The sequence below is a fragment of the Eurosta solidaginis genome, chromosome 3, assembly GCF_040869045.1.
Source record: "Eurosta solidaginis isolate ZX-2024a chromosome 3, ASM4086904v1, whole genome shotgun sequence".
Taxonomy (NCBI): Eukaryota; Metazoa; Arthropoda; class Insecta; order Diptera; family Tephritidae; genus Eurosta; species Eurosta solidaginis.
In genome coordinates, this window is record NC_090321.1 from 47,504,868 (window position 1) to 47,531,685 (window position 26,818).

The 26,818-nt window shown below is 37.5% G+C and overlaps 3 protein-coding genes across 5 annotated transcripts in view; 1 reads left to right on the plus strand and 2 right to left on the minus strand.

Moving 5' to 3' along the window:
• Positions 1-23,195, minus strand: part of LOC137243648 (transmembrane protein 186) — a 141,051-nt gene extending 117,856 nt beyond the window's left edge. The window contains exon 1 of the mRNA XM_067771555.1: positions 23,111-23,195. The gene's annotated coding sequence lies outside the window, so the exon portion shown is untranslated. The remainder of the gene's footprint in view (positions 1-23,110) is intronic.
• On the plus strand, positions 705-17,385 carry AQP (aquaporin). 2 transcript variants are annotated; one of them, XM_067771551.1, is made up of 5 exons: positions 705-815; positions 3,718-3,984; positions 6,302-6,576; positions 13,104-13,242; positions 13,366-17,385. In XM_067771551.1, the coding sequence occupies exons 2-5, from the start codon at positions 3,807-3,809 to the stop codon at positions 13,563-13,565; spliced, it is 792 nt and encodes a 263-aa protein (XP_067627652.1). In that variant the 5' UTR covers positions 705-815; positions 3,718-3,806; the 3' UTR covers positions 13,566-17,385. The 2 variants fall into 2 exon arrangements, with proteins under 2 accessions (XP_067627652.1, XP_067627653.1); XM_067771552.1 differs by lacking the exon at positions 705-815 and adding an exon at positions 858-1,387.
• FLASH (FLICE-associated huge protein) lies at positions 17,135-25,699 on the minus strand. Of its 2 annotated transcripts, XM_067771541.1 has the most exons (7): positions 25,538-25,699; positions 25,278-25,468; positions 24,585-25,181; positions 24,427-24,527; positions 23,554-24,351; positions 23,040-23,249; positions 17,135-22,961 (listed from the first exon to the last, which is right to left on the minus strand). In XM_067771541.1, exons 1-7 carry the CDS (start codon positions 25,598-25,600, stop codon positions 17,383-17,385), a joined length of 7,539 nt encoding a protein of 2,512 aa, XP_067627642.1. In that variant the 5' UTR covers positions 25,601-25,699; the 3' UTR covers positions 17,135-17,382. The 2 variants fall into 2 exon arrangements, with proteins under 2 accessions (XP_067627642.1, XP_067627641.1); XM_067771540.1 differs by having other exon boundaries at positions 17,135-23,249.
• Positions 25,700-26,818: the final 1,119 nt, after the last annotated feature.

Below are 26,818 nucleotides of genomic sequence, written 5' to 3' on the forward strand. Positions count from 1 at the left end.
AATGCAGATTAGTTTTCAAAGAAAATCTTCTCATGGCACGCTTGTAGTATTTGCACAACCAGAAAAACTTTATCTAAAGTGTTTTGATGTTGTTATTCCCAGGTCTTGAACCCAGGACTTACCTAATCGATTTCCTGCTCTCCGCCAACCCACGCTCACCGTACCCACTCTGTTTTATCTCCGTTTTTGTTGTTGTTGTTGTAGCGGTAAAGACACTCCCCGAAGGCCTTGGGGAGTGTTATCGAGGTTTATGGTCCTTTGCCGGATGCAGATCCGGTACGTTCCGGTACCAAGCCCGACCATCTCGGGAACGTTTTGTTATGACCACATGCGACCTTCTAGGCCATGATCAGTTCGGGGGCGCCAGAGCCTCAGCTGTTAACGAAACAGGATTCGCCACGGATAGGTGAGGTTGACAATTGGGTTTGGAGAAGCTATATATTGCGCTGGCAACCTGAAAGGATTTCGCTACACAACCCCTTGAATCTATTTGGTATTTTAGTCGCCTCTCCGTCGCAGTTACTTCCTATTCTGCAGGTCCCCTTCTCCATATGTGACGACGCAAAAGGACAATAAATGCAGCGATGCATCCAGACCAATGCCAGCTGTTGTAGAGAAATCTACCGCAGCGATTGTTCTTTGAAATTTGGCATGTGAAATATGTTGCAAATAACTAATAAACAAAAATAAATTACAAAACACAACAAAAAATTATTGTTCAAAGAACAAGAGATCAGCATCGTTGGCGTCGCAAGATCAGCGCGCTACGACTAGTCAACCCTCGTCCATAGGAACGGTCGCACCAATTCTAACGGGTAAATTAAAGCGTTGAAGCATACGCAAAAGTAAATTTAGAATTATAGTATTTTTTCTATTACGGATGCTGTGTATTGCAGAGCCAAATTGTGTTGTACAGAAGATCATTGATCTTTCTTTTTTGTGTTAGATCCACGGTGGCATTGTTAATTGATGTTACAAATTGTTTTGCATTTGTTGTTGCGTAAAATTTGCTAATTATCGAAAAAAATATTTTAAATTGATTTAATAGACATGATCAATGCTGATCATTTGTGTGAAAATTCAAAAAGGAAAAACTATTTTTAGTACCGCCAGCTAAGCGAATTTGGTGCGCTCAGTAGTGATGGTCAATGAGTACGAACGAGCCCATGAATGAGGGACAAGAGTAAACAAGAGTCAAGCAATTTGTTGTCATTGTTGGTTTTCAGCAGAAAATTTTGATTTAGTATGATTATAGCACAACAAATGGATTTAACGAAAACTCGTGCGTCTATACTCTTAAGAGAAATCATTTGTATGTAGGCGATGAGGGAGGATGAGCTATTGAGCGTTCGTAAAATTGAACTTGAAAGGAATTTTGAATTAAAAGGTGCTAAGAAATACTTTTGGAAATTATCCAGAACAAGTTAGGTTAGGTTAGGTTGAACTGGCCGGTCCATGAGAACCTCACATAGACTGAATGAGTCCGTAGTGTTACCAAAAGTTTGTTTTAACGACCAAACTGAAAAACCCTATCAAAAACCAGGACCTATGTTATAAAATAACTCCGTCCTCTTGGCAAGCTTCCTAGGACTTAAGCCACTTGCTGCTTCTAGATCTGCCAGCTGTACCACTCCTAATAACTGGAGTCTTAGCCTGGCAAGCGCAGGGCACGAGTACAGAATGTGCTCGATCGTTTCCTCCTCCAACCCGCACTTCCTACATCTGCTATCACTGATCAAGCCTAATATAAAGGCATGTGACGCCAGAAGGCAGTGTCCAGTCAGAATACCCGTCATGAGTCTACAGTTCTCTCTTAATGATAGAAGCAACTTACTCTAAGGTTGTAAGACCTACACACAATCTTCGACACTTTACAGCTCCGCGCTTGAACCCACGCCTTTCCTGCTTGGTCGATCATGTGCACCTCTCGCCTTCGCTTAATCTCGCCCAGTCTAATTGGGACGTGTACGGAGCAAGCTCCAAGAACAGAACAAGTTAACCATTTAAAGATCAGCCATCCATTGTTGACAAAACGATTCGCATTTTGTGCTCTTGGCTGTACATTAGATAAAAGTGGCGCAAACCCTTCTCACGATAAAGGTTCGTTTCACGGAGAACAAGTTATTCCAGGTATAAGGAATCAATTTTTTTCAAAATGTATAGGGAGGCGATCTTTGCTCAAACGTTCATGCTATTAAGGCTTTGGAAAGAGAGTGCTGAGTGCCGTCAATGAGTCTACCTCATGGTAGTACCAAAGCTGAACCTTATCGTAGAGTGTTCGTAGACTTAACGGTGACAACGTTAGGTTTCGTGAAGCGAAGATAACTTTTGTTTTGCAGCAAAGCTATTGAATCGTGGTTATTGACGCTATTATCGGATTTTAACTTTTTCTGTAGGCTGTTCGTTAAAATATGTTAAAACTAAATGAAACACCACCGTGTGTGACTTATTATTTGCTTGGTATCCTTTGCTCTGAAAGCATTGGAGAAAGCCATAGACCACGAGATCAGATAAAACACTCTAAAGAAAATACACTGCTCTAAGCTTTGCCGGATATAACGCCAGTGCGCTCCCGCACTATTAATTCAGCATACTAACCGCATGGTCGTGGGAACAAAGTCGTGCGAACGATGGATGGCATTGCCCCCCAGCGGGTAGGGGTAGGAATATACACGCCGCAAGTATGACTGTCGTAAGAGGCGACTAAAATACTCCGATGATTCAAGCAGCTGTGTCGCCCAATTTATAGCTTCTCCAGCCCAATTATCAACCTGATGATCTAGCCATGGCGAATACTGTTTCCTTGTGCCCGTGTGCAGCCTGAAGCTAATCGAATAAGGAATCCTTTAAACTAGCGACAGTTAGTATTCTCAATTGTTCCCAAGTGCGTTGACATATCCGCGTAGAAAACAGCACAGCATCCGTTTAGCCTGGGCTGGCGAGACACAAAGAAAGTGTTGGATAGGAATGAACAAGTAGTCAGCCTGGGCAGATTGGCAGCTACCAAATACCTATATGGCGCAATCTCTTCACAGCAACAGGGTCCAGGAGGAGTAGCATCTCTGAGATCAACACTGATTTGGAAGCACAGAATTGCGTCAGGACAAGGGTCTGCACAACAAAAAGCGATATAAAGATCATAGCTCCATATAGGCCGTTCGGCAGCTGCCAATCTGCCCAGGTCCTTCTTTTCCTTCCAAAAAATTTAAAATTTCAATATTCATGCTCGCAGGTCACTGCAAACTCAAAAGCTAGATGCAAAAACTAAGCTTATGGTCGAGTAGCCTCGGTCGGTTCTGCCACGATGCGACTGTAGAGCATATCCTTTTAGAACCAAGATTAACTTTTCAAGTTTCTGAAGAAGTGTATGGTATGATTGATAGCACCGAAGACCTACGATTGGTCTGTTAGTTCTCTTTAATAGATAACTGTTTCCCCAACAACACTCAGTTATAAGGCCAACTGCGACAGAGAACTGCAACCAAAGAACGTCTCTATAAAAATCTGCCTCAACTTTTATTGTATCCTCCAATCTTCGCCATTTTATTAAAGAACGAGAACAACGAGCGACTAATAAAGTATTGACTGTTTTCTATTTTGTCATGAAGTCCGCTAGTCTGTTCACATAGCCTCGTAGACAGAGAAAGAAATAAACTCCACCTTTTGTTATATTCTAGCAGCTAATCTAAAAAAAAAACACTTATCTCTTCCACACAGACACACCATTGATTGGCAACCCAATATAGTCATAGATCTAAGTTCTAACTTAAGTCAAGTCGGAAACTGCTCGCGACTCCGATCAGAAAATGTCCATGACATCATTGGGCGTCAGTACCGGTTTTATGATCGGATACTGTGTACTAGCCCAGACAGCACGTCGTCTTGCGAAACGTTTTGTAGATCGAGAAGGCATTGTACCGGTATTAGTAAATGAAGCTATCGCAGCAGCTGAGCTCTGTGCCTGCTGTTTTGAATTGATTATTGGTAAGTTTAAGTACAACTTATCTTGTTTGGTTCATTTTCCGACAGGGTGGATAAATGATGTATATTGGAACGATTTTCCGTCATCCCTTGTCAAATTTGGTTTTGAGACAAACCGGTTTCGGCGTTGTGCCATCATCAGTGTCGATTTTCGTTCTGATCTGTTGTTGTCGTTTGTCCTGTATTTATAGTTCGTAGGTATATGAGCAGGTATTGTCAAATTGATGCTTGTGTATATTTAGTTATGTGTATGTGCTGTGTGTTCATTCAGAACCGAGGGTGGTTTACTAATCGATTTGTGTGGCTGACTGGGGTAGGTAGAAATCTGTGATTTTACTCGTTTGACCTTCTTTGTCGGTTTTTTGTTTTGGTGTGTTAATTGTTTTGTGTTTATTTGTTGTTGTGTGTTTGTCTGTTGTACCTGTGTGATTAAGTTGTTTTCTATAAACAAGTTTTAAAGGATCGAATATTGTGTCAGAAATTGTGTTTATCTGTTCGTTTATTATTCTACCGTCGAATGTTTTCTGTTTGTAGATTTCCATGTTTTCGTGTACGTTGAGACGTCGGCCCTTTTCCTGTATGTGAAGAACCCTAACTGTTTTATTGATGTTTGCTGGCGAACATTCATTCTCGACCATGTGACTCGCGAAGTTAGACTAGGGTATAATGTTTGGATTCCGTATTTTTTTGTTGTAATCTCTAATATGTTCTCTGAACCTCGTTCTTATTTGCCGTCATGTTTGTCCTATGTAACTATGCTGGCATCCGCAGGTAATCTTGTATACGCCGTGGCTGCTAAACGGATCCTCTGAGTTAATGTTAGTTCTTAGTTTTCGCCCTAGATTGTTCGATGTTTTGAATGCTGTGTTAATGTTGTATTTTTTAAAGAAGTTTGCCAATTTATATGTTGCTTTTCCAGTATATGTCATAGTCGTCCATCTATTATTTTCCTTTTCATTATTTCTTTTTGGTTCTCCATTTTTCCTTCTGAGCTTATCTACTAGTGCTTTTTTATATCCGTTGTTTGCAGCGATATTATATATGACCTCAAGTTCTCTCTTATATGCCTCTTGTGTAAGAGGTGTTCTTTCAAGTCTATGTACCAAGTGCCTTAATGCTGCATTTTTATGCTGTTGAGGGTGATTTGAGGTATTGTGTATTATTGTGTCGGTGGCCGTTGACTTTCTATATATGTCATAGTTAAATCTTTTGGCTTCATTATCAATATTTATCGTGAGGTCTAGATAGTTGATTCCTCCGTCTTTTTCGGTTTCCATTGTAAATTTTATATTTCCGTGCTGCTTGTTAAGGTACTCCAGTACAAGCTCTTCGTAAGAAATAATGAAAAGGAAAATAATAGATGGACGACTATGGCATATACTGGAAAAGTAACATATAAATTGGCAAACTTCTTTAAAAAATACAATGTGTTAAAGCATTCAAAACATCGAACAATCTAGGGCGAAAACTAAGAACTAACATTAACTCAGAGGATCCGTTTAGCAGTCACGGCGTATACAAGCTTACCTGCGGATGCCAGCATAGTTACATAGGACAAACAGGACGGCATATAAGAACGAGGTTCAGAGAACATATTAGAGATTACAACAAAAAAATACGGAATCCAAACATTATACCCTAGTCTAACTTCGCGAATCACATGGTCGAGAATGAATGTTCCCCAGCAAACATCAATAAAACAGTTAGGGTTCTTCACATACAGGAAAAGGGCCGACGTCTCAACGTACTCGAAAACATGGAAATCTACAAACAGAAAACATTCGACGGTAGAATAATAAACGAACAGATAAACACAATTTCTGACACAATATTCGAGCCTTTAAAACTTGTTTACAGAAAACAACTTAATCACACAGGTACAACAGACAAACACACAACAAATAAACACAAAACAATTAACACACCAAAACAAAAAACCGACAAAGAAGGTCAAACGACTAAAATCACAGATTTCTACCTACCCCAGTCAGCCACACAAATCGATTAGTAAACCACCCTCGGTTCTGAATGAACACACAGCACATACACATAACTAAATATACACAAGCATCAATTTGACAATACCTGCTAATATACCTACGAACTATAAATACAGGACAAACGACAACAACAGATCAGAACGAAAATCGACACTGATGATAGCACAACGCCGAAACCGGTTTGTCTCAAAACCAAATTTGACAAGGGATGGCGGAAAATCGTTCCAATATACATCATTTAAGTACAACTCTGAAAATAAAAAAGTGTCTCCAATCCGAAGCATGCTAAAATGTTTGTCATCTTTTCTTCAAATTCACAGTGGCCGATAATTTCGGTGTTGCTGCATATGCAGTCCTCCTTTTCATGCTCACGATTTGGTGGGGCAAAGTTTGGGGTGATGCCTCCGCCTGTCCGTATACACACATGGAGGACTTAGTTGAAGGCAAGACGTCATTGAAAGAGGTGGCTTTACGCACATGGGCTGAGCTTATGGGTGGCTGTTGCGTTTACCGTATTGTACAAGTCTTTTGGTGGTTTGAGTTTGCTGAAACACACAAGGGACGTGCTTTTGAGGAATGTAATTCTGATCTACAGGTAATATTATTATTGAAAAAATACTTTGCGAGGTTTGCCTCCGAGTACATTTAGGCCAATTGGCGTCGTGCTCCTTTCTGCCGAGGGGCGACTGCTTAGAAAACATGTTTCTAATTGTAAACGCTTATTCCTAACTAAATGTTTAAATTTCTTTGCCCGGGTCTTGAATCCAGGACCTTCGGTGTGGTACCACCGCAACACGGCGTACCCATGATTATGAAAACAGAATATTGGGTTGTATCTGGAATAGTAAAATGTTATATCACGAAAACTGCTTTTTTGCGGCTGTGTGACCTCTTTAGGCATCTGTACACTGGCGGATTTTGAAATCCGACAGGCGTTTTGAAGCGTTCAATCCAATCCAGCCATCATAGTGGGTCCAGCGGGTTGTTGTTGCTATTGTAGCAGGTCTTCGCCCCATCCAATAGGTGTGACTGGTCACAAATTGTCATCAATATCCTCTAACAGGAGTCCAAGGAAACTTGCTGTTTCAACAGGGATGGACCATAACGAGAGGGGTGTTAGAGGCGTTGGTTCCACAATACAGTTGAAGACATGGTTCGTGTCATGTGGGACACGTTATAAGCAGGCATGTAGCTTCTTCCAGTGAGTAGTCTTTAGGCTTTGCGACTATATCGGGAACGCGTAGCATGCAATCGGCTGGCCAATTGCTTTGTAAGTGGTAACGATCGTTTCTTTATCTTTTCTCCAAGTACTGCCAGCAAGAGATTTGAGGATTTTATTACGGCTTTGGATTTTCGGTACAATTGCGGCTGCATGCTCACCAAAATGTAGATCCTGATCAAACGTCACACCCAAGATTTTGGGGTGTAGGACAGTCGGTAGCGTAGTGCCATTGACGTGGATGTTCAAAATGGTCGACATTCGGGACGTGCATGTTGTAAATAAGGTCGCCGATGATTTAGTCGGTGATAATGTAAGGTTGCGCGCGGTGAAAAAACTGGAGAGATCAGGTAGGTAGCCGTTTATTTTGTTGCAAAGCTCATCGATTCGTGGGCCTGGGCCTGTGGCTATTATTGTGCAATCATCGGCGTAGGAAAAGATAGTAACTTCTTCTGGTGGCGAAGGTAGCTTTGATATGTAGAAGTTAAACAAACGTGGGGATAGCAAACCACACTGTGGCACCCCTTGTTTAATTTTTTTTATGACCGTCCTAAAAATATTCTTTTCCGGCAGACGCGGCAAAACCATTTCTTAGAACCGGGGTCAGGAGACGGACCCGTATTGGATTCGATACCTTCCCGGAGCAAGAGAATATGGAGCAGTCCCGCTGCAAGGAGCTGCTGGGAGGATGAGAATTTATGGGAGGGACGCAACAAATTAAATGGCGTTACACTGAAATGACAGTCCTTGGTCGGGAAAAATCCCGAGTCTCTCCGGTACATAGAACTATATCGTATTTGATAAATACGATAAAGCGTTCTTTATTTTTCAATAATTCTTTAGCAACTAAAATTTATTTAGAGTGAAAATATTTTTTTCATTTTGATGTTTTACAAAAAGTTATATAAAAAATTGTTTGATAAAATTAAAATAAACAAGTTGTTTTTTAACAAGTGAATGTCCTACATATTTCCCCCTCCAGAGACTTTGTTTAACGATGAAGTCTCGATCTAAAGCGTACATGACGTGGAATACGACTTCTTACATGAGGGTGTATTGGAACACAAATCGTTCGAGGATTTTCACAAATATCAGTATTAAATACGAATGCTGGCTTGAGTCGATCAATTGATATTGATTTGGTACAATTATTAATATTGACGTTAAAAATTTTATCATTTCTGCTCACCACTAGATATGGACCATCATACGGTGACTGAAGAGACTTTTTAACAGCGTCGCGACGAACATATACATGAGTGCAAGTAGCAAGATCTTTGTGTACGAAAACATAACGATTTGATTTATACGAAACTTCAATTGGACGCAGCGAGTTCATTGAAGATTTCAGTTGCTTGACAAATTCATCGGAAGGAGACAAATCATTCTTAGCGTCGAAAAAATCACAAGGAAGCTTTAAGGAAGTTCCATAAACCAGCTCAGCAGGACTGGCATTTACATCTTCACGTAAACTTGATCGCAGTCCTAACAGCACAATTGGTAAAATTTCCATCCAATTTTTAGTGTTGTGACACATGAAAGCAGTCTTCAGCGAACGATGCCACCGCTCAATCATACCGTTGGCACAAGGATGATACGACGTAGTGCGTATTCGTTGAGAACCAAGAAGTTGTGCAAGTTCCTTAAAAAGATTGGATTCAAATTGACGACCTTGATCCGTTGTAATTTTTGAAGGAACTCCAAACCGAGATATCCACCCATGAAATAAAGCTTCCGCCACAGAACGGGCACTTATGTCAACTAAGGGAATTGCTTCCGGCCAACGAGTGAACCGATCAATGCAAGTTAAAATATACGAATATCCATGTGAGGAAGGCAATGGTCCAACAAGGTCAATGTTAATATGCGAGAAACGTGAACTTGGGTTTTCATAACTACCTATCACACTATGATTATGACGATGAATTTTTGATCGCTGACAATTAGCACAAGCTTTTGACCATGTCCTAATATCTTTTTTCAAATTCGGCCATATGAAACGCTGTAGAATTATTCTAGCTGTCGCATTAGCTCCTGGATGAGACATATTGTGAGCTTTTGCTAACTCTTCATAGTTGATTAGATTCGGAGAATCAATAGTCGAAATTCGTGAGTGTATCTGCTATAATATTTTCATTTCCTTTGATATGACGTATGCCGGTGGAAAGTTGCGAGAGAAAATCTAGTTGACGAAACTGCCGAGGCGAAGCTTTTTCAGGTTTCTGTTTAAACGCAAAAGTAAGGGGTTTATGATCCGTATAGATTATAAAATTACGACCCTCTAGCATATAGCGAAAATGCTTTACCGTAAGGTATTCCGCAAGAAGTTCTCTATCATAAGTACTGTAACGTTTCTGGGTGTCATTTAGCTTCAATGAATAGAATCCCAGAGGTTTCCAAACCTCATCAACTTTCTGTTGTAGAACACCACCAATTGCTTCGTCAGATGCATCAACCATAACAGATATCGGTGCAGAATCTATAGGATGAGTCAATAGAGTACCTCGAGACAATTCATTTTTACATTTTTCAAACGCGGATTGAGCTTCAGGTGTCCATTCGATTTGAGATTTGTCATTCTTCTTATTACCTTTCTGATAAATAAGGAGTGGAATTTGCATCTCCGCCGCATGTGGCAAAAATCTTCGGTAAAAATTCAACATCGCAGTAAAACGTCGCACTTCCTTGACAGTTTTCGGTTGCGGAAAGTTTATAATTGCATCAACTTTCTCAGGAATTGGCTGAATGCCTTGAGCAGACACTAAATGGCCGAGAAATGTTACTTTATCTTGTCCAAAATGGCATTTCGCAACATTTACTGTTAGACCATATGACTGAAGGCGATTAAACAATTGCTCAAGATGAAATAAGTGTTGTTCAGAGGATTCAGAAGCAATTAAAACATCGTCGAGATAAGGGAAACAAAAGTCTAACCCTCGAAGAACCTCATGCATGAACCGCTGAAACGTTTGAGCGGCATTACATAAGCCAAAAGTCATAAATCGGAACTCAAATAATCCGAACGGAGTAATTATAGCCGTTTTTGAAACATCGGTAGGAGCAACCGGAATTTGATTGTAGGCTCGAACTAAATCAATGGTAGAAAAAACTGTCTTTCCTGAGAGCCCATAAGCGAAATCATGGATGTGCGGAATGGGATAACGATCAGGAAGAGTTTGAGCGTTAAGACGACGATAGTCTCCGCACGGACGCCACTGACCATTTTTCTTTAATACCATATGTAACGGACTTGACCAAGAACTTTTAGATGGGCAACAAAGTCCTTGATCGACCATAAATTGAAACTCTCGTTTTGCAATTTCGAGCTTGTCCGGTGCTAAACGACGAGGCCTTGAAAATATCGGAGGACCTTTTGTCTCGATGACATGTTCAACACAATGGGGAACTTTTTTCTGATGCAACGAAGGATTCGTTAAATCCGGATATTTAGATAAAAGTTTATGATATATGGTTGAACTTACAAGAGTCTTTATCGCTGGTAACTCTCTTAATTCACATAACTTACCGGAAGAGCTCAGACCAGTTTCACAATCTACCAAACAGCCTTCTTTTAAATCCACCAACAATCCAAAATGTTTCAAAAAATCTGCGCCAATTATAGGACTGCTAACATCAGCAATAATGAATTCCCAAGCAAAGGAACGACGTAAACCAAAAGTTGGGGTTAAAAGTTGAGTACCAAATGTGTTGATAACTGTACCATTAGCAGCAAAAAGTTTGTATTTGTCTTGCTTTTTGTTAGATATACCTGCTGATGGGAGAACCGACACATCCGCTCCAGTGTCTATCAAAAACTTTTTGTTGGTGGACTTATCAAAGATATGTAAACGATTAATTGTAGAGTATCGGCCACTAGCTTCATCTAGTGACCGACCGGCGAGATTCCCTGATGGTGTTGCTTGAATGAACACGGCTGTCGACAATTCCGGGCTTGAGACCTAAATCTACGATGATAATAGCACCACTCGGTTGTATTAGCTGACTTAGTTGTGTAACGCCTATGCGAATTTGAGCGACTTCTGCGTCGAAAGTGTTGTTTTTGAAGATTGCCAATAGCTGTGCTCAAAGTTGTTATTTGTTGTTGAAGATCCGATAGATTAGGAAACGATTGTATTGCTGCGATAGTTGATTGTTGTTGTGCTGAAATTGCTTGAATTTTATCTGCCATTACTGCAAGTTTATCCAACGTTTCAGAAGATGTTGCCAAAACAGCTTGCGTTTGTGAAGGTAGACGTTGTAGCCACAATGTTTGCAGGAAGTCATCGGTAACTCCACCATGCGAGAGACCACGCATTTCCCGCAGAAGACAACTAGGTTTTTTGTCCCCTATGTCCAAATCGTTCAACAACTTTTGGAGTCTCTTCTCTTCGGAAATTGAAAAATGATCGATGAGACGTTGTTTAAGCTGCGTATATATATTCTGAGGTTGTGCCAGAATAATATCGCTTACCTGACTTAATATATCAGATTCTAATTCAGGAAGAATCGTGAAATATTTTGTTTTCTCTGACACAATTCCGTGATGTTCGAACTGTGCCTCGATTTGTGCAAACCATATCAATGGGTTTTCCTTCCAGAATTTCGGAATTCGTAGATGAATTCCTCCTTGTGAATTGCTTGAAGATGACACAATCGTGTTGCTGATTGTGGATAGCGGATTCGTGTTTATTGTGGTTGATTGCTGTGATGAAACGGTATTGTCTCCGGAGCGTGTATTCGGCATGATGCGTATGAATATGTTCACTGGTTCGGGGTCACCAATATATCGTATTTGATAAATACGATAAAGCGCTTTATTTTTCAATAATTCTTTAGCAACTAAAATTTATTTAGAGTGAAAATATTTTTTTCATTTTGATGTTTTACAAAAAGTTATATAAAAAATTGTTTGATAAAATTAAAATAAACAAGTTATTTTTTAACAAGTGAATGTCCTACAGAACCGACTCCCTTACCTATGCAGAATCAACCCCGACATACAAAATGTATGCCCCCGCTTGCAATGTGTCCTCACATGACACCAACCATCTCTTTAATTGTAATGTGGAACCAACGCCTCTAACACCCCTCTCATTATGGTCCACCCCTGTTGAAACTGCAAGTTTCCTTGGACTCCCGTTAGAGGATATTGATGACAATTTGTGATTGGTCGCACCTATTGGATGCGGCGAAGCACTGCTACAACAACAACAACAACCCCTTTTTTAATTCTTCTTGGTTTTAATGTTGCGTTTCTAAATTGCACCGATGCCTGCCGGCCACCCAGATAATATACGGTCCACCTTTTAAGACTTCGAGGAAGGGTAGACCCTTCCAGGCCTTGCAGTAAAGATGGCTTTTAGCGGGTCGTACTTCGGCCCTAACCTCAAAAAGTGAAAACATCCTTGGCGTTTTTTTGAGGTTACGGCCGAACTTTGCCAATTCTGATAGCATATTCGAATTCAGTGCATCAATATTCATGGGAATACTTATGTCAAATTACTAAACTGTGTAATTTATCCCTTTCTGTTTTCTTCTTGTGTAACTGTGTAATTTATCCCTTTCTGATGTTTTCGAAGATCATCTGCTTTTAGTCAGTTATAATAATTCTTAGAAAAGAAAAAAATGTATACAACTCAAATAAGACAAAAAAATCGCGCCAGCAATTTACTTTTAAAATCCTTTAAATGCAATAAAAAAAATCAAATATATAAGGAAATACCTAAGTTAGAGTTTCGAAAGAAAATATCTGTGTTTTGGGGGCTAACTTCGAAAACGTGGTGAACTACATTTTGCTTATGGATCCATCTCTCAAAAAAGTTGGTTTGATGCAATACACAGAAATAAAGTGATGGTAATCGTTTAACTTAATCATCCAGTTCACCTCTTTATCCGATCCATAGGTACATCCCTATCTCGGCGCTACTATCGAGGGAATAGCCACACTACTTTGTCGTCTTGCCTCAAAAGCGCTTAGCGAAAAAGATCCAAAGTTCAGCAACATTATTGATTCTTTTATTGGTACAAGTTTGGTGGTTGCAGGTAAGCATGGCACGCGCTTACTCTTAACACGCTATAGCTATTAGCTCACTTCGTACACAACAATGGAACACGTATGATTTGTCTCAAGAAAAGTTTATGCTTTTAATTATGCAATGTTTTCAGCATTTAACTTCTCTGGTGGTTATTTTAATCCTGTACTGGCAACCGCACTGAAATGGGGCTGCCGTGGCCACACCAACATCGAGCATATCATTGTCTATTGGATTGGAGCATGTTTGGGGGCATTGCTGTCGGTGCCAATTTATAGAGTACCAATGGTAAGACGCTTCCTAGTGGGTGAGCGCAAAGAAAAGGAAGAATAAATGAACAGATGAAGTGATGGAAAAAAACAAAACGTACGCAGAAATTGGATGCAAAAACGAAGATTGGTTGCCTGAAAGAGTAACATTAATTAGTATACGTATAATACTGTGCATCGGACGAAGTAATTTCAACTGCGGATGATGCACTCAGACGCATATGGTAAAACCACAAAATCGTTTTATATTTATTATTTTTTTTTTTTTTTAATTTTCTGTAAATTTTTCGAAGAAAGATTTTATTGAGAATTTTATTCCATCAAGTAAAAAATTAGCATAAAATGGCATTGAAGAAATAATAAAATAGAATAAAAAGGGAAATTTGCGCCTAGAAGTATGCAAAATTGTTCAGACTTTATTTAAATCGAATTTTCAGTGCAAAGGGACATTGCTAGTACACATGTTCCTTTGGTGTATTTCCAAGCAGTAATATAAACTTGTAGGAAACCAAGGGTTAATATGAGAATGATCAAAAAACTTATTGCATATCTTGAGAAGCAACTTTTTTTTTTGTATTTTACGTTGTTTGTCTCTGTAGAGTGCTCATGCTGTAATTTTTCAGTGAAAATTTTTAAAGAACATTTTAACCCTTTGGTGATCGCTGGAATGTAATATTTTTATACTCAGCGTGCTTTGCACACAGAGTATATTAACTTTGATTGGATAACGGTTGGTTGTACAGGTATAAAGGAATCGAGATAGATACAGACTTCCATATATAAAAATCATCAGTGTCGAAAAAAAATTTGATTGAGCCATGTCCGTCCGTCCGTCCGTCCATCCGTCTGTCTGTTAACACGATAACTTGAATAAATATTGAGTTATCTTCACAAAATTTGGTACACGAGCTTATCTGGACCCAGAATAGAGAAAATAAGCGAGATCGGATGATAATCACGCCCACTTTATATATATATAAAATTTTGGAAAACACAAAAACCTGATTATTTAGTAAATAATACACCTAGAATGTTGAAATTTGGCGTGTGGACTTATATTGAGACTCTTGACAAAAATTTGGAAACATTTTTTTTAAATGGGCGTAGCACCGCCCACTTGTGATAAAATCAATTTTACAAATATAATTAATCATAACACAAAAATCGTGAAACGTATCGTAACAAAATTCGGCAGAGAGGTTGCCTTTACTATAAAGAATGCTTTGAAGAAAAGTTAACGAAATCGCTTAAGGACCGCGCCGACTTTTATATAAAAGATTTTTAAAAGGGTCGTGGGCGAATAAAATACGCTATATCTTTGCAAAAAAGAGCTTCATATTAATGGTATTTCATTTACCAAGTGTATTTACAACAGTAAATAGGAAAAACTCCAAATTTTAAAAAATGGGCGTGGCACCGCCCCTTTTATGACTAAGCAATTTTCTATGTTTCGGGAGCCATAACTCGAAGAAAAATTAACGGATCGTAATAAAATTGGGCACACAAATTTTCCCTATAGTAGGAAATATTTCTAGAAAAAATGGACGAGATCGGTTAAAGATCACGCCCACTTTTATATACAAATTTTTTAAAAGGGTCGTAGGCGAAAATAATAAGCTATATCTAAGCGAAAAAAAGCTTTGTATCAATAGAATTTTACTTTCTAAATTGAATTATAACATTAAATTGGAAAACAATACAATTTTTGAAAATGGGTGTGAATATAATTAATCATAACACAAAAATCGTGAAACGTATCGTAACAAAATTCGGCAGAGAGGTTGCCTTTACTATAAAGAATGCTTTGAAGAAAAGTTAACGAAATCGCTTAAGGACCGCGCCGACTTTTATATAAAAGATTTTTAAAAGGGTCGTGGGCGAATAAAATACGCTATATCTTTGCAAAAAAGAGCTTCATATTAATGGTATTTCATTTACCAAGTGTATTTACAACAGTAAATAGGAAAAACTCCAAATTTTAAAAAATGGGCGTGGCACCGCCCCTTTTATGACTAAGCAATTTTCTATGTTTCGGGAGCCATAACTCGAAGAAAAATTAACGTATCGTAATAAAATTGGGTACAGAGATTTTCCCTATAGCAGGAAATATTTCTAGGAAAAATGGACGAGGTCGGTTAAAGACCACGCCCACTTTTATATAAAAGATATTTAAAAAGATCGTAGACTAGAATAATAAGCTATAACTTAGCTAAAAATAATTATGAATCAATGATATTTCATTTATCAAGTTTTATTGTAAGAGGAAATGGGGAGACATTTTTTTTTAAACGGGCGGTGCCACGTGTTATGTAGAAAAGTAATTTATATGAAATGAAATGTGCAATTGAAGCTGACGCTGAGTATATAATGTTCGGTTACACCCGAACTTAGACACCCTTACTTGTTTATTCATTGTTTTGGATATGTTTTGACTAAGAGACTTATTTTTTGTGGAATATGTTTGTAATTTTTTGCGTTTTCCTAATTTTTATGAAAATGTCAACTGTTTAAGGTTATGGCACAATTAATCGATCACATTGGAGATGGTTATGGATATGGGTATGGTTACGACTATGGCGTTAGGGTTAAGGAAGTTTAATTAGCCCTTAAGGAAGTTTAACTGGCCATTTAATATGAGAATGGTCAAAAAAATTGTTGGATTACATGTTCCATTTTCTTCATGTTGGAGTACTCTAACAATACTTCTTTGCAATGCGTTTGCGGACCACCATCAGCCGATCATTGCTCGTTTTTTAACGACCGCAATCACGACACGACGACGATCGAACAGAGTTGCCAAAAGTAAAATATTGCATACAAATAACTGATAATAAAATTTTACTATGGCAACTCTGATAAAATGCAACCGCGCACTGGTTTTATGTATACATACTAAAGTATGTATAGACAAATATTAGTTTCTTTATTCACGCCATAGATAAGAATTCACGCAAACGCTAAATAACATAAGAATATTCGTAGTAAAAAATATAAAAGTTGTATTGCCCCTCTTAATTTACCTTCATTTTAAATTAAATTCACTCCGATAATTCTTTCCGACACAATTCCTCTTTAGTACTTTGGCATATGATCCTCTGTGGGTACTCCATGGAGTACTACAGTGAAAGTACTTTGGAAAGCACTCTCACGTATGTATTCCATGGAATACTCACAAACAAAGCGAGAGTGGGATCACCTACTCCTCTCCTAGGACATCGCAATGTTAATTGGAGCACATTTTTTGTATGAATACAGATTAGTTTTGGAATACTCCTATACTCCCAAAGGAGTATTCCTTACATTATTTATGGAGTACTCGCGTTTTTTGAAAGGTATCTTGAGGGGCAACTTTTTTTTTTTTTTTTTGTCTGTTACGTTCTTTGTACAAGCGTGCGAATATTTCTCAAGAACATTTTAACCCTTCGGTGTTCGCCAATGTAATATATTTTTCTTATTAACTATACCAAGGACCTAAAAAAAACATTTTATAATAGAGGTAAACGGTTAAAATTTTGGACAAAATATTCTTCATCAAATTTAACAAACGTACGTTTGATTAAAGAATTGCAAAAGGATTTTGCGGTTTTACCATAGAGGGCTATGTTTGCCGTTTAAGGAAATAAAAAAAAGACGTTTGTTAAAGGCAACGATGAAAAAAATGCTTTTCATTTCTTTTTTATTGTTATTATGTTGGTTAATTAGTTCACAAATGTTATATTAAAATATATATATATATATATATATGTAATGAAATGTAATGTAAATACAATTACATTGCTTAAATGAATTAAAACGAAAAGCAAATACAAAACAGTTATTTTTATAGAAATATGTAGTATGTATGTATATTATATATTTTACTTAAAACACTAGCTTACATGCTACGTTGCTGTTTGTATTTTATTTGTTTTTGTTGTTGTTGCTGCTGTTGTTGTTGCTGCAGCAGCTGCAGCAATATTAGCCATAGGCTTTCTTTTTCCGCGACATTTACGCGTTATAAACAAGTTTACAACATTATCCGATACCTTTTCGAAACGATAATCACTTGAACCGAGCGAAATATGTTTCGTACACAAACTACTATCGCTAAGTGATGAAGAATTCATACTAATATCCATTTCATTAACTTGCGTTTCATCTATAGTAATATTTCGACTGGATACTTGAAAGGAGTTACTATTGAAATCGCTAAAACTCGTATCGGAGACATTAAAGTCGTTGTGTTTTGGCGCCATATCAAGCGATGGCGCTTTCAACACTGCTAATGGTGATGTAGCTCTTAACTCCATTGTCGATTTTATGGCAGTTTGCGCATCCTGCGCATCTCCAATCAACGTCATAGGTTGCTGTATTGGTTGTTTAATGGCATCAGTTTTAACAGCAACTACTTTCGCATCCAAATCTCTAGTTGCCGTTTTATCAGCTAACTTGGGTGAAGCAAACATTAATTGCATACGCGAATCAATTTCTTTATATTGCTCATCCTGACTTATATCAGCCGGCAATGATGAGGGTGTTTGTGGCCCTGGCAATACGCCGCCAACACTCGACTCATTATTACCATTGACACTATCATTTTGTAGTATGGCGAGTATATCCTTATTTTCTGTTGTATCCGCTTCACTTATTACACATTTTTTAGCTGACATAGTCGTTTGTTGATACTCATCATCATCGCTATCATCAATACGCATTTCACAGCGTTTACGTTTACGCGGTTTAGGCATTACTTCTTCACTCTCATAATTATCACTCTTTGTGTCCAATCTCTGGCGTTTATGTGTTTCAATGTTTTGTTTAGTTGCAATTGGTTTATCAGTACTTGTTGTTGCTGCTGCTTTGGAATGATTTTGACCCTTGTTTGATTTGGTTGCTGAATTCGCTGATTCAGCTTTTGTTACATGACTAGTAGGAACTTGATCTTTTTGAGTCCATGCGTTTTCTGTAACTGTTTTTGCGTTTTCTATTTTTTTCGCATCCAAATCGAACTTGGCACGTTTCTCTTGCATATCAGCCTCTTCTATGGCTAATGGTAACTTGGTTTTACATCCGTCTCCTGCTCTTTTTAATACCGTGCCTGCTTTTTTATCTTTTTCATTTTGATCGTTAAATTTTGGAATCGCACTAGCATCATGTTTAACTTCGAGTGACACATGAGCTTTATCCTTCAACTGTGATTTCTTAGTTTTAACCTCTAACTCTTTACTTACGCTTGCTCTGTCTTCAGTTACTTTATCAGTTTTTGTTATTTCAATTAGGGCTTTGTTGTTTTCTTCCCCTCCTTTCTTTTTTGCATTTGTGGCTCCATCTATTTCTAACGAGCTGCTACCCCTGATCGCCTTTTTTACCACAGGCATGCTGTCCACCTTCACAGATTGCGTGAGTGACTGCTCAGTATTAGCCTTAAAACTGTTATTTGTAGTATCATGCGTTTGTCTTTCACATTTCCTCTGCGCTTCCCTAACGCTTTCTAATGTGTCTTTGTCATTGTTAGAGCATATCTTTTGTGCTTTGCTTTCAGTTTTTGTTTCTGTAACTCGCTTTTCCATATCAGTCTTATGCTTCACTTGTGTTTCAGTTGCATTATCATATTTACCACGTTTACTTGGTAAACGCTCACCTTGCCGACGACTTTTGAAATCCACATTTTTTTCTTCAACTCGATTTGCTAATTGTTTTTCATTTTCTTTTTCGTGTTGTTCACATAGCGTCAATACCAAAAGTGGTGCGTATGTCTTTTCAGCATTTTTCAATTCCGTTTTTGTTTCACTTTTGTTAGATTTTGCGGTTTTAATTGATTTACGCTCGCCTTCCGCTTTTCTGTTGTCTATTTTTTCGCTTGATTTTGGTTTTTCTTCAATTCTCTCTTTAACTTTTATACTATCTACTTGCGCCGTTTCCAAAAGTAGGGCAGATTCTATAATATCCGGTATGTCCCCTACCTTTCTTCTTGCCCAATTATCAATTTCTTTAATTATGCGCTCACTTTTCTCTCGATCAGCGGACAAGGTTCGTTTTTCCTCTGGTGTTTGTCCAGTTAGCAAACGTGTTTCTATTAGGTCTATATCATCATCTATTTCAACGATTTCAATTTCATCTCGCATCAAGTACAGTTTTTTATCTTCAGAATGTATTTTCTCAGTTTTTTCAAATTTCTTATTTAGATGTGTATTTTGGCATTGTGTATTTTGTTGTTGTAGCGGCTTATCTTCATTAATTTTGCCGTTCGTTTTAACGGCCTTTTTCACATTATCTTCTGCTTTCTGTTCACCATTTACGGTACTATCATTTGACTTGCTGTCTTCATCACTTTGCTCCCTTTTCCGTTTAGCACTTAGTTTAGGTATTTTAAATTTCCAGAGAATTTCCGAACGTTTCATTTTATCAAGTAAGACATTACGTTCAGTAGATAATATACTAGGGCATGGTGCCATCTTTAGATTCAACCCTGCATTTGAGCCCGAAAGTTCCATATTTGCATTCTTTGTATGCTCTGCTGACGTATTCGGCACAATATTTGTTTTTTCCTCCTTTGAAAGCTCCCGCTCTGAATTATCCAGAAGCTTTGAATTTGTATTTTTCGAAAGTTTCACATTTGTATTCTCTGTATGCTCTGGAACCACATTCGGCAAAAGTTTTAGTACTTTGTTCTTTGGATGCTCCAGCTCCATATAATCAATATTTAAATATTGATTCCTAGAAAGCTCAGTGCTTATATTCTTTGCTTCTTGTGGAACCAAATTCGGTAAAAGCTCTACTTCTTTGTTCTTTCTAATTCCAAGCGCAACATTATTCAAAAGCTTTACATTTGCATCCTCTGATAGCTCCACTGTTGCATTATTTTCTTGCTCTGGAACCGCAATCGACAAAGACTTTACTTTTGTGCTCTGTGAAACTTCCAGGTCTGCATTATTCAAAAGCTTTTCATTTGTTTCCTCTTCTACCTCCATGCTTCCATTCTTTATGTGCTTTGGAACCACATTCGGTAAAAGCTTCAAACCTATGCTTTGTGAAACTTCTAGCTCTGTATTATTCAAAAGCTTTCCATTTGTATCCTCTGATAGCTCCACGCTTGCATTATTTTCTTGCTCCGGAACTACAATCGACAAAGTCTTTACTTTTGTGCTTTGTGAAACTTCCAGGTCTGCATTATTCAAAAGCGTTTCATTTGTTTCCTCTTCTACCTCCATGCTTCCATTCTTTATTTGCTTTGGAACCACATTCGGTAAAATCTTCAGACCTGTGCTCTGAGAAACTTCCAGCTCTGCATTATTCAAAAGCGTTTCATTTGCATGCTCTGATAACTCCCCGCTAGCATTATTTTCTTGCTCTGGAACCACAATAGACAATGGCTTTACTTTTGTGCTCTGTGAAACTTCCAGGTCTGCATTATTCAAAAGCTTCTCATTTCCTTCCTCTTCTACCTCCACGCTTCCATTCTTTATTTGCTTTGAAACCACATTCGGTAAAAGCTTCAGATCTGCGCTCTGAGAAACTTCCATCTCTTCATTATTCAAAAGCTTTTCATTTGCATGCTCTAATAGCTCCCCGCTAGCATTGTTTGCTTGCTCTGTAGCTACAATCGGCAAAAGCTTCAGACCTATGCCTTGTGAAACTTCCAGCTCTGCATTATTCGAAACCTTTGCATTTGCATCCTCTGAATGATCAAGGCTCGCATTCTTTGCATGCTCGGAAACCACATTCGGCAATAGTTTTCGATCTGCGTTACGTGCAACTTCCAACTGATCCTCTGATAATTCCTGGCTTGTATTCATTAACTTTGAATTTGCATTATTCATTAAATTAAGGTTTGCACTACTGGTATTCACTGGAACTGTAATTGCCAACAGCTTAAGACTTTTATTATGCGCCTCTTCTAGTTCTAGCTTACTGCTTGTATTTTGAGGGTTGTCGTAAGTATCATTTTTATTTTGGTTTGAATATGCAGCATCGTCCTTAGGTTCAATAACCTGGGATGATTGTTGGTAGTCTTCCAATTGCATATCAACATTGATAGAGTCGTCATTCAAATAAAATTTGCTATCTACATCCATAGTATTAACTAAATAAGCTACTGCATCTTCGAGCTCTTTGTCAGCCGCATTGCCCATGTCTTTTGTTTGATTGTCTATCGATTCTAAGTTTTCTTTATTCTCTAAAGCAATATTTGTGGAGTCAGCGACGTTTTGTGCATCTATATTGATTTGACAATCAAAATTGGATTGTTTAAGATCAGTGATATTTTTAGTTTTATCATTTATTAGTGTTGTGCATATATCCGCGATCGGTTTGTCCTTAATGATATTACTCGCTGCAATACATTCATCTGCACTTTTTTCATTAAAATTAATGTCGCTGTTTTCTTTGTTATTATTAGCTTTTGAACAATTACCCGCTCCTTGATCTTTAGTAATCGAAGATTTAATTGCTGTAACCGCAGTGCTCTCCGCACTTTCCTTTTCAACGCCGCATTCGACTTCTGTCGCTGACTTCTGTTTATAAGCACTCTCTACTGTTATGTGAGGAGGCTTTTCTTCATTGCTTAATTTGTCAACCGAGTGGTTATATATGCCAGTTGTGCTTTCATCTTTTGTGATTAAATTTTCTGCAATTTTTTTCAATTCGCCGTCAGTTTCGCGTTCTGGCCTAATTTCCTCGTCATCGCTAATCTCTACAACAAGAACAAGTGAAGCATCTTTGGGGGCGCAGTTACCTTTTTTACTATAATTTCTCACTTGAGAAATTGTTGTATTATTGGCATCACAATCAATTCCTTTTAATTCATCCCCTGACTTGCTACATTCTGCCACAATTTTAGTATTTGTAGTGGTTTTTATTGTTCTAGCACTGTGCTGTGCGTCCTTTGCAAGTTCTTCAAGTGCCATCTCTGTTGTTAAATCAACTTGCACTGATGTTTGTATATCTTTTACACACTTTTGTGAGCTTTTATATTCAGCAAAAGCTACTAGTTGTGTTCCGCTTTTTACTGGGTCTTCGATGTTATTTTGGAATTTTGTATATGTTTGATTTAATTTGTTTGCCTCTGCTGTGTCATCAGGTTGCTCTTGATTAAACGCCTGAGTCTCTGAGTCAACCTCTGTCATCCCAATCACAGAGTCAATAGTAACCGAGGAATTCGATTTTTCGGGGTTTTCAATTGCCATTTTTAACTCATTTCCTAAATCAGTAAATTTAGGTTCAAAAGCTTCACTACCATTTTTCGCAATATTATTTGAGTCCTTTACTACACATACTGAATTCACTTTTTGATATACTGCATTCACATCTTTTTCGCCTTCCTCTTCAATCAAATATATTTTGTCATACATTAATTCAGTATCGCTTCCAGTAGTTACGGAAGCTTTGCTAGCAATAACCGAATTGAAGTTTGAACCATCCACAGAATACACTTCGATTTGATTTGCATTACTTTCACCTTTGCAGTATTGAAAATCAGAATCTAATGTTTTCAAAGTATAATTAATAAATTTTTCTGTACAATATTTTACTTTAGCTTGCTCTTGAGCTGCCATCTTACAGTTTGCAGCTTCTTCTCTGTCCTCCCTTGTTTTTCCATTCATACCGATTTCAATAGGATTGTTCACTAACCTTGATAAGGCACCATTATTTACCGCGGCAAGTTGCTTACTCTCCACGTTTTTGGCAGCCTCCTCTCTGAGACGTCTCTGCTGTGCTCTAATTTCATATATGTTTGGCAAGCGTATGTTCTGCAGAATTTTTATTTCGCCTAAATTAATTTAAAAAAAAATCAAATTTAAAGCATACAAATACAAATGTACATAATTAAAAGACGTCCTATAAGCTCTGCTAACTAATTTATCCTTGTCTAAAAATGCTGCAAGGCCTTACTATTTTGCCCAATAGTGCGCTTAAACTGAGAGCAGAAAAATTGTATTCAAAAGGCTAAAGTAGCATGGTTAAACTTTGGCTAACTTTAAGTGTAGTTTAACCTACCACTCAAAAACTCAGCCTTAATATACTAATTACTTGCGGTTTTAAAAAGCATAATAAAACTTTCGAAAAATATATACCTTTACTGTTACCACTAGCTCGTTCAACATTTTCCAATTTCTGTTTACTCCCCTCGATACAATGCTCTTCATTTATAGCATTAACATCAATTTCATCTTCATCATCATCATCAGACAGTAAAATGATTGCAGCGCTCTTTTCTTCCTCAACGTTTTCTAGTGATTTGTTAACTTCTTGAGACTTTTTATTAAGGACATAACTGGCTGTTTGGCTATTTTTTCCAAGCTTTTGTTCACTAACTTTGTTAAGTACAAAGCATTCATCTATATCAGGCTTTAACGTATTATCTTTCGTAGATTGTGATATAAGCGGTTCATTGCTGGTATCAGTATAATTGCTTGGTGAAGTTGTTGCTGTGTAGCAGTTATTTTTTAATAAAACCATCACATTACTTAACATGGTATTGTTCACATTTTCAGCATTGTTTGGTGTGCTACCAAAGAGACTATTATATAACGTTGTCTTCTTTGGCGTAATCATGCCATTTATAGAAAATGTGTTATTTGAATTTATATGATTAGTTTTGTCATTAAATTGTGCATCTAATGCCAATAGCTTCTCTTTTGTTAGGCTATTATTTTTGGTTATTGATTTTTCATTTAAATCAAGCATGTCTTCATCTCTTGGTAATTTATTGCATAACATATTATTAATATTTGATATTTCAATACAGTTTGAGTTTTCCGCCATGCGTCCGGTTTCGTTATCTTTGCTTAATAGCACAGCTTCTCCACTTTTAGGGCCAACAGCTTTTGCAGATTTGGCATGTGTATTATATTGAGGCTGCTTCTTATCGTCTAAGTGGATGATACGATTGTTAGTAGAATTTTTACTAATTTTGTCAAGTGATGATCTTTTATCAACATCCTTACTTGGATTACGTGTTTCTGCAGTAATTTTATTGCAATCATTACGGCTTTCTTGGTTACCATCTGTTATACTTGACCTAGACTTGTCTTCTTTACTGTTTTGCCTATTACAACAATTTCATAACTAATAAGCACAACATAACCATACTTATTACACTTACCTTATGCGGTCAACTATTTTTTCAAGGGAATGGTGTCGCCTATTGTTGCCATCGTATTTGCTAGCGTAAGTATGCTTTTCTTTTTCTGAAGAACAACTACGTATACTTCTGTTATTACGTTCTGTCCAACGATTTTGTTCTAAATTACGTTCACGTTCTTCCCCATGATTACGCTCTACCCTATAGTTTCGTACATCTCTCCGATCACGTTCCTCTCTACGATCGTATTCCAACCTACGCCCGTATTCATCTCTACGTCCATATTCTTTAGCCCGACTATCTCGACTATTTCTTCTGGTAACACCGTGACCACATTCATCGTACTCTCTACTATGTGCACCAAAATTGGGTACATGTAGATGAGTGTCAATTACAGGGTGCATCTCATTTTCATGTTTGCGTTCACGCACACGTGGATCTCTTGCATGGACTGTTTTTACAATATTTTTTGACTCATTCTTGACGTTTAGTTCCAATTTAGCATCATGCTTTGTACATTTTTGTTCCGTTTTATACCAGTTATCTATTTGAGTACCACCAGTTTCTCTATAATATTCTGCCCGCAGTTGCTTGCGCCTAAAGCAGATATCATCCTTTCTGCGAAATAGAATGCAAAATAAATATATTATTAATGGCCACCTTTTCTGTGCACATTTTTGTACGACGTGCAGCTAAACCCTTTTACACCCTTACTCTTTGCGCAGTTGTTCTATCTGTTTGTCCTTGCGTTTTATTTCGGCCTTTGCAGTATCCAATAAGTTTTGGAAATTTATACCTATCCTTTTTATTTGCTTTTTGAGATCTGCATTTTCTGTTTGCAAGGCTTCATTTGCTTTCAAGGATTCATTATACTTAGCTTCTAGCGCAAGAAGCTCGGCACTTTTCTGAAAAGAATAGGAGACAAACGAATAAGACTCTAAGGCCAATTGGCCAACTCAGATTTTGTAACTCACTTTTTCTTCCTCTTCATGAAATGTGTCCAAATCATCATAAATATCCAATTCATCTAAATCCATTTGTGCAAGTTCTTTTAATTTAATTTTTTTCACTACCCAATCGAAAAATTGCAAATGATGGACAGGTTTTTAGATAGAAGTGCGTTGATATTACAAAAATAAAATTTATTGCTGATATGGTAGGGTTGTATTTTAAATGAAGTACCTTTTTTATTTTAGAGTTTCGTATCGGAAATTAAGCTCGTGGAAAACTTGCCATATTCATATCCAAATAAAACAGCTCATTAAAGTTGACATAGCATAACGCCATAGTCATAACCATATTTGATAATTTTTTACTTTAGCTCACAACTGCTAAAACTCGTCCAAAAATGTCGGGTATCAGGAGACACGCTTTGGACCCAAGACCACGAATCCGAAAGCGAAAATTAAAAATTTAATTTGGTCAAAAGATCTTTCCAAAAAACCAAAAAATGACCTGGGAGGCTCCGAAACCGCGGGTGTTATCCATAATATTTTTATAACGATTTAAAAATTACACGATAATAATTCAATTACAATATGACAATATAAAAAAAATTAGATGGCAAGAAAAAATATTACAATTAAAAATCAATGCCAATGCCTAACTATAATTATGAAAGAATTTCAAAAGGACAGTGTTTTGCGCAGAACACCTTTCTGCATTGGCGACCGCGATTATAAAAAATTACCCTCGGTGGGTCCTACACCGGTTTGGAGACCAAAACTATATTCGCGCAAAACACTTTTACCCACAATTTTTTTGTGGGTACGCCAAAAGCATCAAAATTATAACAACCACATGAAATATATCAATTTCGTTAGCAAATATCTATGGAAGGAAATAAAATTTTCAATTTCAATTTCAATTTCCTGGATCCAAAGCGCGTTTTTGGACATCTCTCCCGATATTTTTGGACGAGTTTTAGCAGTTGTAAGCTAAAGTAAAGGATTACCCCATATTTTTACTTATCCATATCAAGTTGGTGTCAGTTATTGGTGCCTTAACCTAAAAACTGTGAAAATTTCATGAAAATTAAGAAAACGCAAACGCAATAATTACAAACATATACCACTCTTAGTCAAAACGTATCCAAAACAATAAATAAAATCTACACAAAGTTAATAAATTCTCCAACTCAAGGGCGAATTAATGGTGACTTATAACCATAAAGCCATAACCAGATAAAACAGCTGATCGAACCTACCTTATGGAAACGCTAACTCGATTACATTTCCATAGGGTAGGTTCGATCA